Source organism: Dermacentor variabilis, chromosome 6 (assembly GCF_050947875.1).
Source record: "Dermacentor variabilis isolate Ectoservices chromosome 6, ASM5094787v1, whole genome shotgun sequence".
Lineage (NCBI taxonomy): Eukaryota > Metazoa > Arthropoda > Arachnida > Ixodida > Ixodidae > Dermacentor > Dermacentor variabilis.
The window spans coordinates 1,626,175-1,653,415 of NC_134573.1; the positions used below are offsets into that span (position 1 = coordinate 1,626,175).

Here is a 27,241-nt window from a genome sequence, read left to right on the forward strand (position 1 = left end):
TGTGCACGTGCTGAAGATGAAAATGCAGGGAAGCTCGTGACTTTCACAGTGGAAAATGGCTCGGACCGGGTTGGTGCTACCTGACCAGCCGGGATGAGTCTGGTGTGTCCTGCAGTGAACCAGGGCTCCAGGCCAGAGCTGAGATGTGCACGAGACAGAATGGATCGGTGCTGTTCCTGTGGTGAATTAGCATTCGAGCCCAGCGGTAGCATGTGACCCTGGTAGAGATTGCGATGTTTGTGCAAGCCATGTGAAAGGGTCTGGCACAGCCCGCCTGCTGGGGTCGTGGCTCTGGTGCCACGATGCTGTTGGCGTGGGGCCTGCCGTGCTGTCACGCAAGCAGTTCGTGGTCTGCTCATGCACTTGTACTGCGCTACAAGTCTGTAAGCGATGACACCTCTGACGTTGCCACCAAGTACTGTGAGTACTTTATGGATAGTATCTTACAAAGATATCCATAAAGACTCATCATGTAGTCAGTGAGGACATGCGCTATGACATCTCACGTGAGGCGTGAACTGCATGGACTGTTATAGACGAAGTTCATTGTCTTGCTAGCTCATCGCAAATGTAATTTTTGCCGTATGTCGTCTTTTTAAAATTTATATATAGATACTTCAACTTTTTACAAGATCGCATTTATCAGTTGATAAATGTTTGTCCTGTCTATGACTTTGCTGCCTGTATCTTAGTCCCTGGGCGTACAAACCACCACATCAGGTAATCTACGTCGGCTTGGGCCTCCGATAGGTGCGGTTTGGCATAGTAGGAGCACGTGCGAGCACTAGACACCATTCTTTGGCTTAGTGTTTTGCTTAGTGTATGGTGAGCACGTAGGACACACGGTACGTGCCTTGTACGTACACAAGGTACGTGCTCACCGTACCTGCAAATGTACGGTGAGCTCAAATCCGAGACCCTAACAAAGGGGCCAATGGAGGAAAGGAAAACGTGTACGTACTCAGTGCCATCACTGAGAGATCTCCCTGGCACTTGCTCTGCTGACAGCGGGCAAATGCCGACAGCAGCAACGCGAGTGCCACCACCCCAAACCGGTTCACTGCAAAGCCGTCAACAGCCGTCGCGAGGGGAAAGGAAGAGGGATGACAGAACAGCTGAATATCCCACGCAAAGGCACTGGGGCGCACCTCAATTCCCACACATTCTACTCTTAAGAAAACTCCAAATTAGTAAGGCAGCACTGATTACAGCTCAGTTCTAGTATAAGAAGGTCTAAATATTTTTTTTTATCAGTAAAATGTATGTTGTGTAATATGTTGTACTGAATACCACTGCGGTTCTAATTTTAATTGATGACTCATGTTTTATGGCAATCTTTTATTCGATTAAAACTTTGGCTCTTCAACCTTCCACTAAAATACAGAACGGCTTATGGTGATTACGACATTCGTCACGTTTGTTGTATGCCGTGGGAAAAGAAAGGATAGTTCAGACACGCACATAAAGAAAGAAGCATTTATCTCGCACAAGTACGAAAGAATAGTGGGATGATTATACTATTACAAACAAGAGCTGAATGGGACACGTACAGTTTGAGGCTAAAGCCAAAGATCAAACAAGGCGTCCCGAGCGTGTGACATTCGAAAACTGCAAACTAGGGGTGTGCAAATAGTAGATCTTGAATAGAATCAAATCAAGAAAAAAAAATAGAAAAATAACAATAAATTGAATATTGGGATATTTTTCCCAAAATTTAATGCTTACGAATGTTGGGCAAGAAAATACAGTGATGCACATGCTCCGGAGTCTCCTGGCATTGCATAACAGGAATATAGCAAGCTATCAGTAACATAGAAATCAAGATATATACGCAGTAAGGTCTGGCATTGCTAGAGGGAACACAGGTACTGATTAGTGCTCAGTTCTAGTATGAAGTAGGGGCATCCCAAAACTCGAATATCAAATCAAATAGTAAAAGTATTAATAATGCACTTTACGAATTGAATACCTGTATTCAATTTTTGTATATCTGCAATTTTCCTAACACTTTTTATATTTGGTGCAGAGACCTGCGCAGTGCCACGTGTGGCGAGCATTTCATTTATGCTCGAAAGGAGCGCGCTGCCTTCCCTGCCTGACGCGTCACTGCGACCACTCCCTGACGTAGGCCGTGAAGGCACCTTTGTCCATGATGGGATGCATTTTACCAATAGTGTAGCAACAGCGGTCGGATTTGCAATACGGTCACTGGCTTATTTAGGTGGATTCGGGAAGGAAGGTTAAACATTGAATGTAGCGACACACCAGCAAGGAGCAGAATTGTACGAGGAGTTAAGAAAAGCCGCACAAACAATAACCATAGAAACAGTAAAATTTGTTCCTTAAACATGCAAGGTGGTCGCAAGCAGGAAAAATGGCCGGAAATGCAAATGTAGCTGAATGACGAAGCTATTTGTATGTACGCCTTAACTGAAATGCATCTATGATATTTGGAGCAGCCACCTGTTATTGACAATTTTCTATGAGAAGGGTGCAACAGAATAATTGGGTCAAGGAAAGGCGTAGGTGTAGGTATGCTAATTAGGTGAGGTACGAAGTAGAAACGGGTAAAAGAAACATCTAAAGAGCATTCAATATAGATAGCTGCACATGGGAACGCAAAAAAATGTGGCTTGGGATAGCCTACCTATAGACAGGTAGTGATAGTAGAGATAAAAATAAAGAAATTGTATGAATGTGTTCAAGAAATCGGGTCAGGTGGTGTTAGTAGGAGATATTATGCACTCATAGAGCACTTATATAGATATGCTGATTACAACGGTTCTCTAGTTCTGGATCTGTGCGATGAACAGAGCTTTGTAGCAGTTAAAGGGGAGAGTAAGTGTCATGGACAGGTAATGTGGCAACGGGCAAACAGGCAGTGATTTATCAACCACACCTTAGTCTCAGAAACAGTCTACGAATGACTAGACCAAATGATGATAGATGAACAAGAAAAAAATGTAGCCTGTGTAGAGATTATAAACATGTAACCCTAAGATTTGAGAGCGATACTAATGAAAAAAAAACAAACCAATAGCGTCAGACTTTCTAAAATGAATTAAAAGCAAATAACAAGGGATCGCAAAAAACAGAGAAGAAAATGGAGGCATTTCCTACAACAGTCTGGAAATATAATTAACTAGTATACCTTGTGCAGAAGGAGATAAGACAGACAAAGAAAAAAGCTGTTGAACTAGAAAGAGGAAACAACATAAGTGATGGAACAAGGAAATAAAGCAAGCTATGGAAAGAGCATAAGCAGGTGTCTAGGGATCATCAGGAAGTCAAAAAGTTGAGATTATATGAAGAAGAGGTGCTTGTTAGATGGAACAAATACAGAGAAAGAAAAGGGTGGCAAGTTAGCTTGTACAAGAAAGAATTAAAACACAAGTGAAACAAGAATTGGGTGCACAACATTTGCAAAAGAGACAAAGGGGCACCAAAAAATTCTGACACCATGTAACAGTACTTTGAGCTCCAACTAAAAATTTGCAGACGGCTGTAAGAGATGAAGATGTTAACATCTTTGAAAGAGACAATGCGCTGCAGTATATCACAGACACTGTTAGGGCTAACTTCAGCATGAAAGAAAGTGCAGCGCAGACTCAAATGAGCAACACTAGATCGAGCAACAATAAAGAAGCCTGAGAGATGAAAATTTAGCATGGAAAATTTTGCTGCGATAATGCAGCAAAAAATGTCTAATAACAGAGCTGCAGGAACTGATAAAATTCCAACACACCTATTCACACATTTCACTCCAAAGCGGACTGCTGACTAATGCCCATGATTAAAACAGAAAATTCTGTTTGCTTGGTGTGAAAGCAAGACAAACCTCATCTACGAAGGTAAAGGTGATAAGGATAAGACTTAGGGTTCAGGCCAGTTAGAGTGACCTTGGTGATATTGTCATGTTGTAGTGATGGTGACACAGTAGCAAAAACTGTGAGTCACGAAACTAACTCTTTATTGGGCAAACCTGTGCCCAGAAAAGCAGGTTACAGTTTTCAGCGAGTACAGTCAGCGATCGTCGAAAATCTTATCAGCGGGTCTAGCGCATCGGCTTCTATACAGGACTCATTGAAGGTTCCAGCATAATCGCTGGTGCCTGCGTGCTTTCCAGAAAGTACTAAACAATTCATGTGGCACATACAATCAGATTACACAAGGTTTGCCAACAACAGACAACGAGGCAGCTAGAGACAATGGATAGAATCGTCAAACATTAGAGAGACTTCTCATACATGCAGGCATATCCTGTGTCAAGAGATTATGTTTAACATTTGTGAAAAACAGTCACCGGAGAAAGACAAATAAGTACACCTGTCAATATATAGCTATGGAACGAGCTATGGAAAGAAGAATGATAGGTGTAACGTTAAGGGATAAGAAAAGAGCAGATCGGGTGAGGGAACAAACGCGAGTTAATGACATCTTAGTTGAAATCAAGAAAAAGAAATGAGCATGGGCAGGACATGTAATGAGGAGGGAAGATAACCGATGGTCATTAAGGGTTACGGACTGGATCCCAAGGGAAGGGAAGCGTAGCAGGGGGCGGCGGAAAGTTAGGTGGGCGGATGAGATTAAGAAGTTTGCAGGCATGGCATGGCCACAATTAGTACATGACCGGTGTTGTTGGAGAAGTATGGGAGAGGCCTTTGCCCTGCAGTGGGCGTAACCAGGCTGGTGATGATGATGATGATGATGATGATGTCAATATATAGAACGGCATCGCAAGCCATCAAAATAAAACTATTTCAATGAGTGGAGAAAAATGATGTACTGTGGGAAATGCAGAATAGGTTCAAGCCAGGCAGATGCTTAGAGGATGATATGTTTGTGCTAACTCAGTATATAAAGATTTCAGTAGCTCAGAATAAACCTTTATGGATTGCATTTCTAGATATTAAGGGAGCCTACAAGAATGTAGACAGGGAATCATTATGGAACATCCTCAAGCACAAAGACATAGGTGACAATTTCAGGGAGCTTCCGAGGGAGATATATATACAGACAACTGAGTGCAAATTTTATGGGAAAGCCAAGAATGTAATGGGGGGGGAGGGGAAGTGGGGAAAATTCACCATGGACTGAAGCAAGGATGTCCCTTGTCTCCATTGTTGTTCACGCTTTATGTCAAGAGCGTAGAAGGACGACTGGGAAACAGTGAATTAGAGTTTGATTTATCCTTCATGTGCAAGCATGTAGCATAAGCAAAGCTTTCTTTGGTCTTCAAACAATGCATCAGAAAATGCATTCTTGTACTTGACAAATTTTATAGCATTTACCTCTTGTGAAGCTCTTGCCAACTGGTCCGCATTTGTCAGACGTGTGAAGCAGTCGACCAAAGCCTGTACAAGCCAGGGAAAGCTTGCAAGTTCTATGCTGCCGTCGTGCTGGCGGGGCGAGTGCATTGTGCCTCTTGCCATCCTACAGCTGGCACGTGTGGCACTGCGGCAGCTGGAGTGCTGTGCCCCTGACCAGGCAAGCCGGTGGCGGCTGGAGGAGGCGCGAATCCAGCTGGCACAGAGCGACTGCACTGAAGCCCAGCACACCCTGTGGACCCTGCTGAGGCAGCTAAGCCAGCAGCACGAGGTACTGCACAAACCGCTTGCAGTGACGATGTTAATGAGGTCCTGCAGGCTTAATGTAATGTTTTCATTAATTCAACACTGACGGGACCAATGACATTAATCAAAATAACCAGCGGTTTGAATTGACCCTTTGAGGGTCGATTTGTTTTTATTGTAGATTCCAATTCTTCTTAGGGAGGTATTTCGAAAAACATTTACCGTAATTTTTCTAGAGTGACCGTAAAGTGAGAAAAAAATATTTTGCGTTGGTATATATGTACTCTTCATTCATGAATAACAATGATAAAAAAGGAAACAAACTTATGATAATTAATAATTTTATGCATTGTTATAGCTGAAGGCTTTGAAAATGCACACTCGAGAATATTTCGCCAGACTCAAATGTTCCTGCTCTTACACTAGCTAATATGTACATCCACAGCATAATCAAATTGCGTAGGCGTGCGCACTCAAGAAGACTGTGTGGTTGTGTGGCCATCAAAAAGCAAAACGTGTGACAAACTTCCGCTAATCTTCATCTTATCGCCAACCAGAGGTAGTTTTCGCGAGTCTCAAAAAGAAAATATATATATCAACGGAAACACATGTGCAGCCGCATCCTTCCTATGCACGCCCCCGTGAGCAATAAACGAGCGAGAAACAAGTGGTCACCCTTTGAGCGATTGGTAACGAGATAGCCATCAGTTTTGCAAGAGCAAGTACTCGAAACCGCCCGCGGAACAAAACCCAAACCGCCCGCGCGCATGCCAATGCACAAGCGGTACTATATAGTTGCGCGGCAGCAAACTAGCGCTAAAACAAACCTTGCAACAAAAACCGAAAGAGGGAGGCACGGGAAAAAAATTTCCTGTATTCCCACATAGCGGCAGCGCATGAAAGAAAACAAAAACTTAGGAAATTGGCGTGCTTTTTAAACATACAGACGACGCCGTAGATATACGGTATCGACCATTTTGGACTTCGTTCACGGCGCCGTATATTTATTTAATTGACCCTCAAGGGGTTAAGGTATTTCGTTATGCTGATGCTCACCTAATTTTCTGCAATACGGAAGGATTTGATTCCACTGCTACCTCAGTAAGTGAGCAATTTAAGCTTAATGAAGGAGGATTAAAGTTTACCAAGGAATTTTCTCAGAGGCACGTTATAGAGTTTCTAGACATTTCCTTGGTCTTCGAACAAAATCATGTGTGTTGCGAGTACTCCCCTAGATCTTCGAAGCCATTGCTAAACTTTCAGGCCAAACATTCCAAAGCAGCGAAAAACAAAATCGTCTTGTCATGCCTTAAGTCTTCTCTCACCGGATTGTGCATGCACAAAATATGCGCCAGTTTTAATGCACTGGTCCGACACCTATTAGAAGCAGGTTATTCTAGCGTGGCAGTGGCCACTGTGGCTGAACATTTAAAGAAGTCGATTTCGAGGGGGACGGATGTGATTACAGAAAGCAGTAATAGCAAAAAAAGAGCAGTAGCCATTCCGTACATTTATTCAGTATCGCACAGGCTCAAAAAAGTTGCAAGTAGATATGCTGTTAATGTTGCTTTTACTGCTCCAAATAAGCTAGGTAAGATATGCGCTGTCCTACAAAGGAAAAAGGAGCAGGTAAAAGGCAAAAAAAGAACACATAGTTGTCCAGTGAAGCACATCAAGAACAACAGTTTTACTGACTGGCATATGGGTGTGGTATATAAAATTCCGTTTAGCTGTGGTCATTTCTACGTAGGGCAAACGGGGTGGTGTATCAATCAGAGGCTAAGGGAACATAAAAGGTTGTTAATGAGTGGATCGCCTTCTGATTTTTTCTTACATTGCCAAGATTATAACTGCACGCCTGACTAAGATGAATGCGTGATAATGTACAGGCATAAGACTGAAGATATTGCGTCTTATGGTTGAGGCATGGCATATCAATAACGGTGGAAGTGCGTGCGTGAGTCAGTATTCGATTACCTTACATAAGAAAGAGGTCAATTGCCTTAACAGTTATCTCTCACGTACACTGGCACGTGTACCTGATTGACACGTGGTGCGACTATCCCAGAGCATGCGCAGATGATTTTTGTGTCTTCTTTCTTTTTTCGCCTCAGTGCTTCCTTCAGTTGATAGTCGGCGTTCGTGTTGTCCACTTCTCTTGTGTCCGTGTCTGCACGCCTTGCCCCCCTTTTTTGCATTATGAAAACATACCATTGTGCCCTGTTTGTACTCCTTCTACAATGTCATGACTAGCACTGCCACGACTGGCAATCCAATGTGGAAACAACACTTCATCAGAATTCCACCCTTCTAATGAGGCTCGCAGTTTGACATGCAAGGCGGTGCAATGGACACCGGCGCGTAAGATAACAACTTTAGCAACACATTTAAAGAGGCATCCAGTCATCTACGAGACATTCCACGAGCGCCAAACAGCCAATAGAACGCTCGGTCTAGAATGCAAGCAACCTGAACACGGAACTGTCTGTGGCCAACAACTTTAAGCCTAAGATGAAGGTGACTTCTCCAAAAGTGCAAGCAATGACGAACCTAGTTGCCCAGTTCATCACACGCAGTATGCATCCCAATTGCATTGTATAGGAGCCTGGATTCCTCAACATGCCGGACTATGCAGCGCACACATTTTCGAGAGTAATCATTCCGGGGCTGTACAGCACTAAAAAGGAAGAAGTAAAATGCAATCTAGCAATGATCCTAAAAAGCAAAGTTGAGTTAGTCTTGCTCACGACCGATGGTTGGACCTCACATGAGTTATTTATATGTCACTTGCGACATTATGGACAAGCAGTTTGTGCAGCCTGTACATATGCTGGCATGTGCTAAAATTGGGGAGTCTCACACCGCTAGTAACTTGGGACTTTTCATTGAAAGCGACCTTGAAGAGATCCCAGCCCAAGACCAAATGTCAATTTGCTTGGTGATGGACAACTGCAGAAAATTTGCATTCACAGTAGTGCCTTACCATAACCTTTTTGTTGTGGGGACCAAACCCACAACCTTCGCATTTCACGAAGGTTGTGGGTTTGGTCCCCACCTGTGGCAAGTTGTTTTTCCATCCGCTTTAATTTCCATTAATTTATCATAGCTTTATTTCATTTATTAGGCACAAGTAATTTCTCCTATGTTGTCCTTGGTGTCAATGTTTGTTCGCTTCTTATGATATGACTAATAAAAAAAAATCAGGCCCCTCGGTTAATCCTTTTCCTTCTTGTCAATTATTTGTTGTAACTCGTCTGCAATGCCATCGGCAAACTGATGGTTGCTGAGGTATTCGCTGTCGATCCTTACTCCTGAGCCTTCCCTGTTTAATACATTGAATACTTCTTCCAAGCATGCAGTGAATAGCATTGGAGAGATGGTACCATGTCTCCTTGTCTGACTGGTTTCTTTATAGGTATCTTCCTACTTTTCTTGTGTGGAATTAAGGTAGCTGTGGGATCTCTGTAGATATTTCCCAAGATATCTACGTAAGCGGTCCGTACTCCTTGATTACGTAATGCCTCTGTGACTGCTGGTATCTCTACTGAATCGAATGCCTTTTCGTAAGCTATGAAAGCCATATAGAGAGGCTGATTGTTACTCTACGGATTTCTCGATAACCTGATTAAATGACATGGATAGGATCCATTGTAGAGTATCCCTTCCGGAAGCCAGCCTGTTTCCTTGGTTGACTAAAATCCGTAGTTGCCCTTATTCTATTGAAGATTATTTTGCTAAAGATTTTATATTATACTAGGAGTAAGCTAACGGGCCTAAAATTTTTCAATTCTTTAATGTCTCCCTTTTTGTTGATTAGTATAATGTTTGCATTCTTCCAGTTTTCTGAGACCCTTGAAGTCGATAGACACTTCGTTTAAAGAACCGCCACTTTTCCAAGTATTATGTCTTCTCTATCTTTGAATAAATCGACTGTTGTTCCATCTTCTCCTGCCACTCTCCCTCGTTTCATGTCTTGCACGGCCCTCCTGATCTCATCGTTAGTTATAGGAGGAGTTTCTTTATCCTGTTCATTATTGTTTCTAATTGAGGTTTCCTGACTCCACTAGGGTACTGTACAGGTCAGTATAGAATTTTTCCGCTGCTTCCACTGCTCTTACTAACTTTTTGAGAGCCTGTATATATATGTATGTATATGTATGGTTAGAAATGATGATTACTTATTAACTGTGCATAGTGCGCTTCCTTGTCTATGTACCTGTGTTTGGGACATGAACTCTCACAAAGTGCATTTGCTTTGTAACCTTGTTTTGTTTTTGTTATATTTTCTGGATGTAAATTGTAATGTCACCATTGTTGCTGATCCTAAGGCATAGTGCTTACTAACAAATGTATGTACCCTCTCCTGCTTGGACCGATCCGGTCTGCAGTATCCTGTAAATAAATAAATAAATAAATAAATGATATATCTTCGAGATTGCTGATGATATTACCCTGCTTATCTTTTTGTGCATGCATCTTGGTTTGTCCTATGACAAGTTCCCTTCTCACTGATTTCAGGCTGCGTCCATTTTTTACGGCTTCAGTCTTTCTCACGTCATTGTTTCGAATACAGTCGAACTGACTTAAACAATGTTCAGGTGCGAGGAAAATTTCATTGTTATAACCAATAATTGTTATAACCGGGTTTCATGAAAAAATCAAAATAGGGGATGGCAGAGCTGTTCTGAGAAAACTATTGTCACGCGGAGTGACGTATGAATAACACAGTAGCAATAATGTGAAAGACAACTAACTTTTATTGGGCGAACCTATTCCCACAAAAACAGGCTACACTTAAGGAACGGCGAACACAGTTGGCGATCGTCAAAATCTGATCAGCGAGTCAAGCACGTCGGCTTTTATAGATCAGTCGTCGTATGTTCCAGAGTAATCGCTGAGACTTGCGTGCTTTCCACAAAGTTCTGCACCATTCACGTCGCGCATGCATGCGATCAGATTACGCAAGGTTCGGTGACAACAGACAGCGGATAGAAGCATCGATAACATTCTAGAAACTTACGATACATGTAGACACGTCCTGCGCTGAGCGGTGACATTTCTTAGACCGTAAAAGCGCTCACCTGTAAAAGATAAACGAGTTCACGTGTCACTAAAATGGCGGGGAGGTCAGTGCCCCTCCCCACCACCTTCCTCCATCCGGCTGCTGATTGTGTTCACTCGTTCAACTGCTTCCTGGGCGCTCCGATCGGGTGTCACAAGCTGCGGCTGTTGGTGTTAAGGGATGGCACTTCTATAACAACTGCAGAGAGGTGTCACGGGTGGCAAGCAATATGCGAGTACCATCAATGCATCACTTTGGTCACCCCAAAATGGGCCTTTTAAAAATTGCGAGAATGCTACCATGGCAGCCTGTCAGCTCATGCAACCACAGTCGCAACGATCGCTTTATCGGTCAGAAGCATTTAATTTCCAAATCTACAGCTGCGTGCTTTCTTTTCACTGGCAACGTCATACATTGCCGATGATCAGCGGGCAGATCAGCCACCTTTTGTTTCGACGGCGAGAAACCGTGTGGCCAGGAATCATTTCGATGCAAACAACGAAGACCAATGCGAGCGATCAAGCTGTTTGCAGAACGCTGAATGAGGAGCCAGTGAGCAACATGCGAGTAGCCTGTGAGCAGCACAGTTGGCGCAGTCTATTCGAGTTTTGGAGGGTGGGGCAGCATAGAGCTGTGGGTGCAGCTGAGCTGTATGCGCAGCGCATTTGTGTTCGGAGGGGGGGAATGGCGACGGGAGAGAGTCATGCGGTGATGGCTAGAAAATGAGTTTTTGGCTTCTAGCGCGAAGTGAAACACGGACACAGAAAGGAGCAGACAGGACGAGCGCTAGAAGCCAAAATCATGTTACCGTACCAACTCGCCCAACTGTCTATCCTTTAGAAAATGAGCGCACGGCGGCTGTTGGGGCAGTGGCCCATCGTGCAGCAGCTCAAATTTCTCGTTTTCTTTTTTTCTTTTAAAGGATTTCGCATTTCACTACTTTTCGACTCGGACACCCAGCAGCCAAACTTCAGCATTATAACCGATAGTGCCACATCAGGGCATTGTAGTAAGCGGATTATTTGACCATGGAAAACATAAAACAGTTGACGGTGCAGCAGCTTCTCATTATTATAACCGATATATTGTTAAAACCGGTATCATTATTAGTGGGTTCAACTGTATCACTTATTTTTGCCTTGTTGATCAGTTTTGACAATTCCGCAAATTCTATGTTATCTCTTGAGTTAGACACTTTCATTCTTCTTTGTTTCTTTATTACGTCCTTTGTTACTTGGGAGCGCTTGCCTACTGGTTGCCTTGGTGCCTTGCCTCCCACTTCAATTGCTGCCTCTGAAGCCACTCTATTTACGGTTTCATTCATTAGCTCTGTGTCATCATCACCTCTCTGTTCTAAGGCTACATATTTGTTTGCAAGTACCAGACTGAATTTGTCTGCTTTTACCCTTACTGCCTCTAGGTGAACCTGTTTCTTCTTGACCAATTTTATTCTTTCTCTCTTGAAATTTAGGTGAATCCTAGCCTTTGTATAATTTATGATCACTGCACTTTACCTTACCTCTCACTTCTACATCCTGCACTATGCTGGGATCAGCAGAAAGTATGAAATCAGTTTCATTTCTAGTTTCACCATTGGGGCTTTTCCAGGTCCACTTTCTGTTGCTATGCTTCCTGAAAAAGGTGTTTGTTATTCGAAGCTCATTCCTTTCTGCGAATTCTACCAGCATCTCTCCTCTAGCGTTCCTAGATTTAACGCCGTAGTTGCCAATTGCTTGTTCACCAGCCTGCCTTTTCCCCACTTTAGCACTGAAGTCGCCCATTAATACAGTATACTGAGTTTGCACTTTTCTCATCGCTAGTTCAACATCTTCATAAGACTGATCTACTTCATCATCGTCATGACTGGATGTTGGAGTGTAGGCTTGTACTACGTTTAATCTATACCTGTTATTAAACCTGTAGTGGTTGCTCAGTGTCTATGGTGTCGGGCTGCAGAGCACGAGGTCGCGGGATGGAATCCCTGCCACGGCAGCTGCATTTCGATGGGGGCGAAATGCGTAAACATCCATGTACTTAGATTTAGCTCAACGTTAAAGAACCGCAGGTGGTCAAAATTTCTGGAGTCCTCCACTACGGCGCGCCTCATAATCAGTAAGTGATTTTGGCACAAAAAACCCCATAATTTAATTTTACCTGTTATTAAGTTTGATTATGACTACAGCTACCCTTAATTTAATGCTGTAGAATTCGTCAATGTTGCCCGCTATGTCCTTATAGATTAGAAATCCCACCCGGTATTGCTTCTTATCTGGGAGACCTCTATAGCAGAGGACATGTCCGTTATTCAGCAATGTGTAAGCCTCACTAGTTCTTCTAATCTCACTAAGGCTGATGATATCCCAAACAATCTCTGATAATTCCTCAAAGAGTTCTGCTAAGCTAGCCTCACTCGAGAGAGTTCGGGTGTTAAACATTGCAAGGGCCAGTTTCCATTGGTGGCCTGTCTGGACCCAGAGATTCTTAGCACCCTCTGCTGCGTTACAGGTCTGACCATCGCCTTGGTCAGGTGCTCTGCAGCTGCTGGGGACTGAGTGCCATGGGTTAATTGTAACAATCATTAGGGGGGTGGTGGCCGAATACTGCACCAGGGAGGCTGGTTCCTATTCTGGTGAGGGAGTGTCTTTGTTGAAGCTTAGTGGGCCTTCCTAATTTGGTTCTACCTGGATTAGTATAGCCCCACTCACTCTCGGCATCTTTTGCCAGTGTCAGGCGTCACTCCAAGCCTGCAGATGTGCACTGGAGGAGGTGAAATTCAATCTTACCATCGTCAGGTTTAAAACAAAAAAAAAAATCTTATAGAAGGATTCGAACTTCCGACTATGGCAACCGAGCATTAGACAATCGAGCTCAGTCAGATAATCCCGCAGGCAGCGAGGCTGCCTTATCGCCAACAAGTACAGGCCAGAGGGCCCCATGTTCCTAAAAATTTCTTTGATTTATCTGCGATAGATGTGTTTAGAACGATTTCTAAACAGTTCTGGCCTTGTAGTTCTGGAAGCTCACGTGTGCAGGCGGCCGCGAACTTGGCTAGGCAAACGAACAGGCGTACCGACGACCTTTCACCGTTGCGAATGCATGCTCGTGATCTACAGGAGCATAAACGGGAACCTGCGAAAACGAATATAAGTGCGAATGTAGAATAAATGGACACAAACAAAGTCCTTTTTTCTTTTCTTTTCTTGATGAAAATTGTTATTTGAAATTTGCAACTGTTGTCATTACATTATTTTTATTGTTTGCGTGATACGGCAAACCTTCTCATCACTTTTTTCTCTTCCTTTAGTGCTATGTAGAACTTATTTTGGGGGGGGGGCTCTCACTAGAAAGTCAGCGCGAGGAATGTCGGTAGAGTAAGTTTAAGTCAATTTAGTATATCTGAAATGCCTGAATACATGCTTGAATTATCTGCGGTATATAGGTTTTGCTGGTCATGGCAGGTAGCATGGCATTGGTTCTAATATCGTGGTTTCGGAGTCTCCCATATGCAAGCGGCCATGAACGCGGCTAGATACGTGATATATTTTCTGCAAATTTTAACAGCACCTAAAGTTAGTGTGGAAAAAAAAGAAAACAAGAAAATGAAATAACTTTCAGCGCTTACTGCGAATTCACTAGTCACGTATGGAGGGAGGTACACCATAAAGTTCATGGTCTCAGCTGCCTGTATCATGCATTGGAGAAGTCTTTCCAAACGAGATGTCAAATTGTCAAAATTACATCACAGTGTATGTAATCACAGTGTATCACAGTGTGTGAATTGCATCAAGAACATCACAGTGTGTTATAGTTTATGAATTACATCAAGAACATCACAGTGTCAAAATTAATGTACCACTATGACGTGCCTCATAATTCGATTGTGGTTTTGGCATGTACATCCCCATGATTCACTTAAAGTTTAATACTTCTGCCACTGTGCGATGTGCCCTGTGAGCCAATGAATATGCTCAAACTTTCCAGAGGTTATGAAGCATGGCACACAACAACACCTCAAGCAAACACCTATCCCTGTGTGTTCTGTGTACTACGCAGACAAACAGCAGTGGTGCACGCAAGGTAACGTTACAGTGACAGTGAGTAGACTCTTAACATCTACTCACCACTCTTGTGTTGTACTAAACGTTGAAGCAATTAAACATTTGCCCTCAGCATCACTCGTAATTATCGCCAAACAAAGAAAACAGCACAGAAAGCTTCACTTATATTGATTCCCACAGTGCATGGGATCCGCATAATTTTGTTTATTGTCTTTTTGTTTATTTTATTTACTTGTCTATTCATTATTAGAGTCCTGCATTTGGCTCGAGGAGCATTATCATGGTCATGATGACATCAGATAAGAACTTCTGTCATGTTATTGGGCACTAACTTTAAGCTGTGGATGACATTCCATGTACTGAGGTCCTTCAATAATGGCACACAGTTCAAAAATATAATTTTGCTTATTAGCCTTGTGCACAAACAATGACGGCACTACGAACGGCGCTCTGGTGACTTCAGACAGGGGACTCGTCTCTGTCGTGTGCTATGCTCGGGCTAAAATAGCTTCATTTTCATGCTCTTGCTCGCGCTCTGAGTGTGTGCTCGCCTAGCGTGGCGCTATCCTATTGCTATCTGTATTTTTTGCAAGTGTTAGGTTTATAAAAGCCAGCATTAGGAGGGCCACAAACAATATGTATTTGATGTATCTTCTATGTAACCACTTCATTTGTTAGCCCAGTGGCTATGATGTTGCACTGCCAAGGTCGAGGTCACTGATTCGACCCTGGCTGCATTTCAATGTGGGTGAAATGCAGAAAAGCTCGTGTATAGTTAGATTTAGATGCACGTACATTAAAGAAACTCGGGTGATCAAAATGATTCCGCAGTCCTGCACTGAGGCGCAGCTCATAATTTTATCATGCTTTTGGCACGTAAACCCCAGAATGTAATTTTTAATTGCAAGAGCAATTAAGTGTACATTCGAGAAGCATTCTTGCCGTCAGTGTCGCCGTGGTGTTCCGTATAAAGTCCAAGGGTGATAACATCGTCGCCACGCATCGTACGCCATATAAACTACAAAAGAGTACGCATTTGGGCTGGTTGGTTCATGATTACGAGCAATAAAAACAGCGCTAAACGACGGGACGAGTTGTTTGTGTCGAGCGACGAGCGCTGTTGTCTATGTCCCTTCACTCGTCCCGTCGTTTAGCGCTGTTTTTATTGCTCGTATGCCATATGTATGAGTGAAAACACGCCAGGGAAGCCGACGATCATGGCTTAATCTGGCACGCACGAAGGATGAGAGGGGAGAGTAAACTTTCTGTTGCTCGAAAGGCCGTGGAAGGATGGGAGGGCAGAGATGTAGTGCTCCGGCAGCAACTGGGCATTTCACGACCGTGCGCAAGGGTAACTGACGGTCGCAGCTCAACCTATGGAGTGCCATAAAGGCCAGAGAGGCAGCGCAGGAGGGAGGGAGGGAGGTGGGCAGCTTCGTTTCTGCCAACAAGTGTGTACTTTGCACGACTGCATGCGATCGCGCGTGCCATATCTTGAAAAGAATCTGCAGACAGCTCATACCTTTCTGTGTTCTCACCACTCTTGTGTTGAGACAATAGATTGCACGCTTTGCTCGCTGCTGCTGCCGCACTTGCTGACACTAGCATTTTGCAGCGAGTGTCTTCTCTCATCAAGTGTGGTGTGTTCATGTTTGCTGGTGCGCACTGACACCACACTTGTTAATTCAGTTAGTAGTTGAATGTTTCCAAGTTTATACGACGGATAAAAAATAACAGTGTCATTCTTACTTCATATAGCTGTGTACTATTTCCCTATTGCAATGGATGCCTCGCCTTTTGGGCAAAACTCCAACTTTTTTATTAAGTGAAGAAATTTATTTTCATATAACCACAGACCTCGCGGGCAGGAAATGTCATAAAGCTCGTGACTCAGTCATAAAACATTGTACTCAGCGAGTAAATGAGAGTTTGAAAATAAGAACATTTGGAGATGAAGCATGATCACAGGGCGCATTTGTCAAATTTCACGTCGACATAGCGGCATTATACTGTCAATGACCGATTTTCCGGGCGCCTGATCTTTCGGGCATGCCCGATAATTTGGAGCAACTGGATAATTCGGAGTTGCGCAGCAACTGATCACGGCGGCGGTCAGACCTGCGACGCAGCAGAGGGTGCTAAGAATCACTGCTCCGGACAGGCCGCCAATGGAATATGAACCTGGCAACGTTCAACGCTAGAACGTTATCTAGTGAGGCGAGTCTAGCAGTGCTATTGGAGGAATTAGAGGGCAGTAAATGGGATATAATAGGGCTCAGTGAAGTTAGGAGGCCAAAAGAAGCATATACAGTGCTAAAAAGCGGGCACGTCCTCTGCTACCGGGGCTTAGCAGAGAGAAGAGAACTAGGAGTCGGATTCCTGATTAATAGGAATATAGCTGGTAACATACAGGAATTCTATAGTATTAACGAGAGGGTGGCAGGTCTTGTTGTGAAACTTAATAAGAGGTACAAAATGAAGATTGTACAGGTCTACGCCCGTACATCCAGTCATGATGACCAGGAAGTCGAAAGCTTCTATGAAGACGTGGAATCGGCGATGTGTAGAGTGAAAACTAAATACACAATACTAATGGGCGACTTTAATGCCAAGGTAGGCAAGAAGCAGGCTGGAGACAAGGCAGTGGGGGGATATGGCATAGGCACTAGGAATAGCAGGGGAGAGTTATTAGTAAAGTTTGTGGAGCAGAATAATATGAGGATAATGAATACCTTCTTCCGCAAGCGGGATAGCCGAAAGTGGACGTGGAGGAGCCCGAACAGCGAGACTGCAAGTTGCAAGTTGCGAGTTTGCAAGTTGGTAACCCGAGTATCTAGAAATGAAATGAAAGACTAGAAATGAAATAGACTTCATACTCTGCGCTAACCCTGGCATCATACAAGATGTGGACGTGCTCGGCAAGGTGCGCTGCAGTAACCACAGTATGGTAAGACCTCGAATTAGCCTAGACCTGAGGAGGGAACGGAAGAAACTGGTACATAAGAAGCCGATCAATGAGTTAGCGGTAAGAGGGAAAATAGAGGAATTCCAGATCAAGCTACAGAACAGGTATTCGGCTTTAACTCAGGAAGAGGACCTTAGTGTTGAAGAAATGAACGACAATCTTGTGGGCATCATTAAGGAGTGTGCAATGGAAGTCGGTGGTAACTCCGTTAGGCAGGATACCAGTTAAACTATCGCAGGAGACGAAAGATCTGATCAAGAAACGCCAATGTATGAAAGCCTCTAACCCTACAGCTAGAATAGAACTGGCATAACTTTCGAAGTTAATCAACAAGCGTAAGACAGCTGACATAAGGAAGTATAATATAGACAGAATTGAACATGCTCTCAGGAACGGAGGAAGCCTAAAAACGGTGAAGAAGAAACTAGGAATTGCCAAGAATCAGATGTATGCGTTAAGAGACAAAGCCGGCAATATCATTACTAATATGGATGAGATAGTTCAAGTGGCTGAGGAGTTCTATAGAAATTTATACAGTACCAGTGTCACCCACGACGATAATGGAAGAGAGAATAGTCTAGAGGAATTTGAAATCCCACAAGTAATGCCGAAGAAGTAAAAGAGGCCTTGGGAGCTATGCAAAGGGGGAAGGCAGCTGGGGAGGATCAGGTAACAGCAGATTTGTTGAAGGATGGTGGGCAGATTGTCCTAGAGAAACTGGCCACCCTGTATATGCAATGCCTCATGACCTCGAGCATAATGGAATCTTGGAAGAACGCCAACATAATCCTAATCCATAAGAAAGGGGACGCCAAAGACTTGAAAAATTATAGACCGATCAGCTTACTGTCCGTGGCCTACAAACTATTTACTAAGGTAATCGCAAATAGAATCCGGAACACCTTAGATTTCTGTCAAGCAAAGGACCAGGCAGGATTCCGTAAAGGCTACTAAAAAACAATAGATCATATTCACACTATCAATCAGGTGATAGAGAAATGTGCAGAATATAACCAACCCTTATATATAGCTTTCATTGATTACGAGAAAGCGTTTGATTCTGTGGAAACCTCAGCAGTCATGGAGGCATTATGGAATCAGGGTGTAGACGAGCCGTATGTAAAAATACTGAAAGATATCTATAGCGGCTCCACAGCCACCATAGTCCTCCATAAAGAAAGCAACAAAATCCCAATAAAGAAAGGCGTCAGGCAGGGAGATACGATCTCTCCAATGCTATTCACAGTATGTTTACAGGAGGTATTTAGAGACCTGGATTGGAAAGAATTGGGGATAAAAGTTAATGGAGAATACCTTAGTAACTTGCAATTCGCTGATGATATTGCCTTGCTTAGTAACTCAGGGGACCAATTGCAATGCATGCTCACTGACCTGGAGAGGCAGAGCAGAAGAGTGGGTCTAAAAATTAATCTGCAGAAAACTAAAGTAATGTTTAACAGTCTCGGAAGAGAACAGCAATTTACAATAGGCAGCGAGACACTGGAAGTCGTAAGGGAATACATCTACTTAGGGCAGGTAGTGACGGCGGATCCGGATCATGAGACGGAAATAATCAGAAGAATAAGAATGGGCTGGGGTGCGTTTGGCAGGCATTCTCAGATCATGAAAAGCAGGTTGCCATTATCCCTCAAGAGAAAAGTGTATAATAGCTATGTCTTACTTACTCACCTTACTTACCTGTCTTACTCACCTACGGGGCAGAAACCTGGAGGCTTACGAAAAGGGTTCTACTCAAATTGAGGACGAAGCAATGAGCTATGGAAAGAAGAATGATAGGTGTAATGTTAAGGGATAAGAAAAGAGCAGATTGGGTGAGGGAACAAATGTGAGTTGATGACATCTTAGTTGAAATCAAGAAAAAGAAATGGGTATGGGCAGGACATGTAATGAGGAGGGAAGATAACCGATGGTCATTAAGGGTTACGGACTGGATCCCAAGGGAAGGGAAGCGTAGCAGGGGGCGGCAGAAAGTTAGGTGGGCGGATGAGATTAAGAAGTTTGCAGGCAAGGCATGGCCACAATTAGTACATGACCGGGGTTGTTGGAGAAGTATGGGAGAGGCCTTTGCCCTGCAGTGGGCGTAACCAGGCTGCTGCTGCTGCTGCTGCTGCTGATGATGATGATTCGGATGCCGTCGCAGCACCACCATGGTACCCATACAGTGAATGCATAAGGACGTCTGAAATTTCGAACCCAAAAACCCTTCGGTGTCCGATTTTCCAGACTGTTTGCCGTGTCCTAAAGTCTGAAACGGCATTGACTGAAGCCACCACCACCGTCATTTTGATTATCTTGCCACCTCGAACAGGCACTTGCCACCTCGAGCAGGCGTTTGGTGTGCTGCCACACCACATACCACATGCACACGAGGGTTGGACCCTCCCATGTATAGTCGTGCACGGCTTAGCTGTGTCTGGGGTAAAGGGGATCCTGGGAGTAGAGCCAATGCAGATGTTCAGACCTTTAAGGCCCCTGGCGGAGGCAACACACCTCTTTAGCCTCTACTTCACATAGATTTCACTCCCGAACTCACCTACGTACCCGGGAGAAATTGGTAGTTGCCTTTCCTTGTCCCCCTCTCCATTTATTATCTTTCTTCTGTTCCTATCCTCCGGATATATCTGTCCGGATATATTGTGACTTCTTGTTCACAGAAACAAACAAAAAGTATAGACCTCAAAAAGCTGTACGACAACACTTCTTATCACTACAGAGTTAGTACAAGTAGCCAGAATTTTACACTGATGCTTTGAAAACTGCTGAAACACCACCATGTGCTGCATTAGGCGCAGATTTTGTAGCCCATTGAAGATTAAACAAACACATAAGTATCTTCATTGCTGAAGCTCATGCTATACTTGTTGCCATTAAAGAAATAACAATGAAACAAATCTATCAATTGGTAATATACACAGACTCCTTAAGTGTGGTCCGGTCCTTACATCTAAAAATACAGAGAAAGAATCCAGTTATAAACACTCTCATCATCAGCTTATTGCTAGCCTACAAAAGAGGGCTACATATAATGATTTGCTGGATACCTGGCCATACTAGTATACCTGTAAATGAAGCTCCAGACACAATTGCAACTTTAGCAGTTTTAACCCTTTGAGGGTCAGTGACGTAAATATACGGTGCCTCGAACAAGCCCAAAATGGTCGATGCCATATATTTACGGCGGTGTCTGTACGTTTAAAAAGCGCGCCTATTTCCTAACTTTTTCTTTTTTGGCAGGTGCTGCCACTATGTAGGAAGACAGGGAATTTTTTCTCGCGCCTTCCTGTCTTGGTTTTCATTGCATGGTTTGTTTTAGAGCTAGTTTGCTCCGCCCCGTCTATATACTACTGCTCGCACGGGTGGGTGGGCGGGCGGCGGTTTGTGTTTTGTTCCACAGGCGGTTTTGGCTTCTTGCGCTCGCAAAACTGATGGCTATCTGGTTACTGATCGCTCAAAGGGTGACCGCCTGTTTCTCACTCGTTTAGTGCTCACAGGGGTGTGCATAGGAAGGATATGCCGTCGTGCATGCGTTTCCTTTTCTTTTCGTTTTTTTTTTTGGAGACGCACTAAAACTAATTGCCTCTGGTTGACGATAAGATGAAGATTAGCAGAAGTTTGCCACCTGTTTTGCTTTTTGGACGGCACATAACCAACAGTTTTCTTGAGTGTGCACACCTACGCAGTTCGATTACGCTATGGACGTAAATATTAGTGTAAGAGCAGGAACATTTGAGAGTTGTGAAATATTCTCGTGTGCGCATTTTCTAAGCCTTGAACTATATGTATATTTTATTTATTCTATTTATTTATTTCATACTGCAGACCTAGTTCAGTCCAAGCAGGGTGATTAAACATAACAATAATACAATGCATTATTCAATCAAGCAGGGTGGTAAGACACAACAGTAGTACAATGAATCAATCAATTGAAACAGGCAACAATGATTTCATGAACACTTTGTTTAGCGCAAAACAACAGACACAAGAAAGGCGACAGGACAAGACGCCCTAGTCCTGTCGTCTTTCTTGTGTCTGTTGTTTTGCGCTATACAAAGTATTCATGGATTCGCACCAACTAGCCTGCCAACGCATTGTGCTCAACAATGAGTTATTCCAGTCTGTTATTGTTCGGGGAAAAAAAGAATACTTGAACACATTCATCCGTGCAAAATAAGGTGTTAGTGAATTCGGATGATGGTGTCGAGTATGCCTAGATGTTGTACTAGACAGATAGAATGCAGGATTAATTGATAAGTCTCCATTAAAAAGCATGGAAAGAAATCGAATTATCAAGTGTTGCCTTCGCTGCTCAAGGACTTCGATGCCATTATCACACATTATTTGTGAGGGGAAATCATATCGAGAGAATTTTGAATATCTGAATCGCACGGCTTTTTTCTGTACCCTTTCGAGACATTTAATATTTTGATTAGTAAACGGGTCCCAAACAACACATGCATATTAATGAATAATAAGCAAGCAGTTTTGCGTTAGGTGGGGAATTTTTAAGTTTATGTCGAAAAAAATATAATTTACGCAAGGCCGAAGAACAGATATTATCAATGTGTAAATTCCATGATAAATTGTTAGTAATTGTGACACCCAAATACTTATATTTTGTTTGTTCCTGCAAAGGCAACGAACCTAACGTGTAACTAAAGGTTAGTGGAGCTTTCTAATGAGTGAAGCGAAGAAAGACCGTCTTTTCAGCTTTAAGCCGCGTTCCCCACATTTTGTACCAATCAATAATGCCAGCTAGAGAAGTATTTAAATCAGTTTGATCATTTGTTGAATTGATTTCTTTAAAAAGCACACAGTCGTCCGCAAACAGCCTAATGTGCACACTGGAATGGATTGAAGCAGTAATATCATTTATGTAAAGTAAAAAGAGCAATGGTCCTAGGACACTTCCTTGAGGAACTCCCGAGTTGACCGGAAGACAGCCAGACTGTTGCTTATTAATTTCCATGAACTGGCGGCGATTTGTTAGATAGTTTGTTATCCATGCGATCAATATTTCTGGGAGCTCAAGATGTCTAAGTTTTAGTATTAATTTGTCATGAGGAACTGTATCGAAGGCTTCGCTAAAATCAAGAAATAAAGCATCAATTTGACCATTTTTATCAAGGCATGAGGCAAGTGAATCAATTACGGTGACAAGCTGTGTAACTGTTGAATAGCCTTTTCTAAATCCGTGTCAAAAATTAGACGGTATTGAATGTTTATCTAGAAATTTGGCAATCTGATTGGCAACAATATGTTCAATTAGTTTACAACATGAGGATGTCAATTATATTGGACGGTAATTTTCGAACAATGAACAGTTGCGCTTCTTGAATACGGGTACAGCTCTGGCTACCTTCCAGTCATCCGATAATTTTGCAGCAAGTAACAAAGCACGAAATATAATAAGAAGGAACCTTGCAATAGTTTCAGCATACCGTTTCAAAAAAATGTTTGGAAGGTTGTCAGGACCACATGAAGATTTAGTTTTTAACTTAACTAGCATAGAAACTAAGTCAGTGTATGAAATAAAATTAGCTTCAGATGGTTGAAACATTTTGTCCTTGGATGAACTAATGGAAGAATTAGAAAATACACTATGGAAATAATAATTGAAATGACTTGCAATATGCCTGTGATCAGTATATGATTGATCCATCAATGCAGATTTGTGCTACTGGCTTCTTTTTTTCGCTCAAGTAATTCCAGAACTTTTTGTTCTGTTCAACAATAAAGTTTGGTAGTACTGTATTGACGTAGCGTTCCTTCGAGGTGCGTACTGCATGCGCAAGGTTTTCTTTCATTTCTTTAACTCAATCAGATTGTAATCATGTTTTCTTTAACTTTTTTATCTTGCAGGTCATGTGGATAATATCACGTGTCATCCACAGTGTTTGTTTGCGGTCTAGTTTGTATTTATAAGGCACAAATGTATCAATACAGAACTGACACATGTTTTTAAAGTGGCGCCCAAGTGCTATCACAGCACTGTCGTTAAAGTCGGTGAGACATGTTTCCATATGTTCTCACTTGCGCGTGAGTAGTCCTTGAAGGAACGCTTCACAGGTTTTTCAGATGGGGGGGAAAAGACTATGGATACATCAATGCCGACAAGTAGGTGATCAGATATACCTTCTACAACTGCAACAGTATACAGTCAACGACTGAATTTTCGGACGGCCAAATTTTCGGACATGCCTGATATTTCGGACGTCTTCGCGGCACCGCCACGAGCCCCATAGAGTCAATGTATAAGGACATCTGAAGTTTCGGACGCTCGAACCCCCCGCCGTCCAATTTTCCGGACTTTTTGACGCGACGGAAGGTCCTTTGGCTCCTCGCGCAGCGCCCTTGCGAAGGAAATCGACTTGCAGCCGAAGCATATCACCGCTTTCAACCACTACTAGCCGAATCTAGCCGTCACACACCGATTTGGTCTGGCCACACTGGCTATGTTTATCGCCGCGGACGGAGCCAAGACGGACGGATGCCGGCAGCTAAGTTCTATTTCTATTTTTATTTCTAATTGCAGCGGCGGGAAATCTGAATGGATGTAGGGCCAGCATAGAAACTTAGGTTGCAGAGAATTGGAGCACTTCGAAGCCAGGCGAACACTCCAAAGTAGGGCGATAAAGTAGGTCGTGGCCAACACATGACAGTTATGACTAAACGTTTAATAGTTAGGACTAAAAGTGTGTTTTTTTCCTTGTCCTTTTTTTTTCTTTTTTTCTTTTTCCCCCTGGTTATTGGTTTGGTTATTTTACTAGCTCTCTTTATTCTTCTAGAGATTCCCAGTGGTCTTTATTATAGTTAATTTTTTTCCTCGCTTTTACACTGTTAAATCACAGTAGGACAAGAGAATTCATGGGACAACCGGCTAAAAAAGCCAAGGAGGAAGGTGGGGACCTCGTCCAGTGTGAGAGGTGTGAACAGGCTGTGTAAGGTGATTGAGAATTTGGAGAAGCAGCTAAAGAGTGAAATGGCGAGGACAAAGGAGGAACTCGAGAAAGAAAAAACGAAACGCACAGAGTTTGAGGAAAAGGTCGAGAGGGAGTGGGCCTCAAGAATGGAGGCTGTAGAACGGAAATAGAGTGAGGAGCGAGAGAAAGGGCAGCAATTGGAAAAACAATTGAAAGAGATGAGAGAGAGAGAGAAGCTGAGAGGGAGGCACAGCAGGAATTGAAGGAAAAGGAAGCGGCAGGATCACCCAGTGGAGCAGAATGGGGGGCGGACACGTTAACGTGGGGACCGCGGGAGACACATGTACAGAGGGATGAGACGACAGGAGGCAGAGAAGGCGAGGAGGCAGGGAAGACCCAGCCGACAGAGACAAGAGGGAGGCAAGATTTGCTTGAAGACAGAAATGCCTGGGTCGTTGGAAGCTCCAACATATCGCGAATGCAAACAGCACTCCTCAGAACAGTGCAGTATGACAGACGGGTGAAGGTCGAATGCATGCCGGGGGCTCGATTCGAAGCTGTGGCCGAGAGAGCCAAAAACAAACTGAATGAAAACGGAGAGGGAAGAAACCTGGTAATTTTGCACGCTGGGGTGAATGACGTCCTGCAGAATAAGGGGCGAATGCTGGGCAGACAGATTCAAGAGGGAGTGGCGAAATTAAGGGCGACCTCTGAGGCGGTGCACATTGCCCTGTGTACTGTCCCAGAGGTCAGGGGACAGGGCCCTTTCATTGAAGAACAGGTAGTGGCAGCAAATGTAGTGATTAGGGAGTTGGGGCGAGCCCTCAAGTGTGATGTGTGTGAAGGTGAACAGAATGATTGGGGGAAAAACTTCCCCCCTTTCGGCCGAGATGGCGTTCACTACACTACACCGGCGGGATGGTAGGTAGGAACGAGGGTGGGTCATAGGGCTCAGGCTTTTTTGCAGGCACACAGGGCGACCCTGCATGCCAAAGCATAAAAGATAAAGGACAGGGGAGGGGGGGCAGGACAGGAACACGGAGGAGGAAGAGGAAGAAGGAGGCAGTAAATGTGGGGTTCATCAACATGCAGGGAGGAAGAAATCGCATTAAGTGGGACGAAACAGAAGAACAGTTACAAACGGAAAATTTTCAGGCATATGGAGTGGCCGAAACCCATTTAAGAGATGAGGAAGAGCCACCATTCATTCCAGGATACACCTGGGTAGGGTGCAACAGAAAAAGGAAAGGACGCAGAGGAGGAGGCCTTGGGGCGCTAGTGAGGGGACAGGACTGGGAAAGGGTAAGGGAGAGCTGCAGTGAGCACATGGGGCTCAAGGGCACCGTAGGGAAAGTTGAAACAATCCTGGGAGTTGTGTAGCTGAAAACGGGCAATGAGTCGAAAGAGGAGAATGCAAAACATTTCAAATGTATGGCCGAGGACATCAGGGAGTTAGCTATGGGACATGAATGCACATTTGGAATACTTTGACGGGGCGACAGATGCAACAGGGCAGATGTTAGTAGGTTTTTGTGAGGCTCATGATTTTGTGATAGTTCATACTGAAATTAAATGTGACGGGAAAATAACATGGGAAAGAAATAACACCCACTCGGCAATCGACTACTGCCTAATGTCCCACAAGCTGTATGAACAGTTGGGATGTATGGAAATTGATGACGAAGGTACAAAAAGCCTGGGGAGTGATCACAAACGAATCAAAATCAGCTTTGGAAGGACCGTACTACTGGTAGAAACTAAAGAAAGGAAAGGTATGAGCAAATTGAATGACAGGCAGCTACAAGAAGTGGCGAAAAACATTGAAAGCATGGTATCCAAGCAACCGCAAAGGGCATGGGCATATGGTGACTTAATAGGTATCTTTAAACGAGAGCTAGAGAAGGGACAGATTAGAAAACTAGAAAGTAAGCAGGGAAAATATAAACCAAAAAGCTGGTGGGACCGAGAAGTTAAGGAGGCCATAGAGCAACGCAAAAATGCGTGCAGAAAACACAGAGCAGCGAAGAAAAGGGGAGCCACACCAGAAGAGGTAGAGACAAAATGGGAGGATTACCTTGCAATGAAAAGAGAAGCATTGGCATTAATTCAAGCCAAGATAGCAAAAGTTGGGGTACAGTGGATGTTAGAGATACGAAAAAAAATACAGAAATGCCTCTAAGAAATTTTGGGAACACATAAGGCAACAGAGTAAGAAGACAGAGGTGGTTCAGCACTCACTGACCACACCAGAAGGAACAAAGGTAGAGGGAGAGGAAGCTCAGGAATATATTAGGTTAACAATAGAGGCAGCATTTGCAGAGCCAGTGGGTAGCGAAATGGAGAACAATGACAACAGCAGGACAGAATTAGAGGAGGAGTACAGAAAGATGACAAGTAAGGAATGGGACAGAATTGAACACAAGGTCCCCATGGGAACAGCGCCAGGACCTGATAGCATACCTATGAAATTGATAAGCATATTAGGCCAGAAAAGTAAATTAAAATTACGACAACTTATTGAACAAATAGTAGTAGGGGGAGATGTTCCACAGGACTGGAAATCAAACAGAATGATATTAGTTTACAAAGGTAAGGGAAGCAAGGACAACATTAAATCCTACAGGCCAATAACTGTCACATCA

General features: G+C 43.5%; 1 protein-coding gene across 3 annotated transcripts in view; it reads left to right on the forward strand.

Annotated features, from left to right (window-relative positions):
• The window catches only part of tefu (Serine/threonine-protein kinase tefu), a 471,138-nt gene that overhangs the window by 88,343 nt on the left and 355,554 nt on the right, over positions 1-27,241 (forward strand). For all 3 annotated transcript variants that reach the window (XM_075694675.1, XM_075694677.1, XM_075694676.1), the window contains one exon: positions 5,440-5,598. In XM_075694675.1, the coding sequence (XP_075550790.1) occupies positions 5,440-5,598 (159 nt within the window). The remainder of the gene's footprint in view (positions 1-5,439; positions 5,599-27,241) is intronic.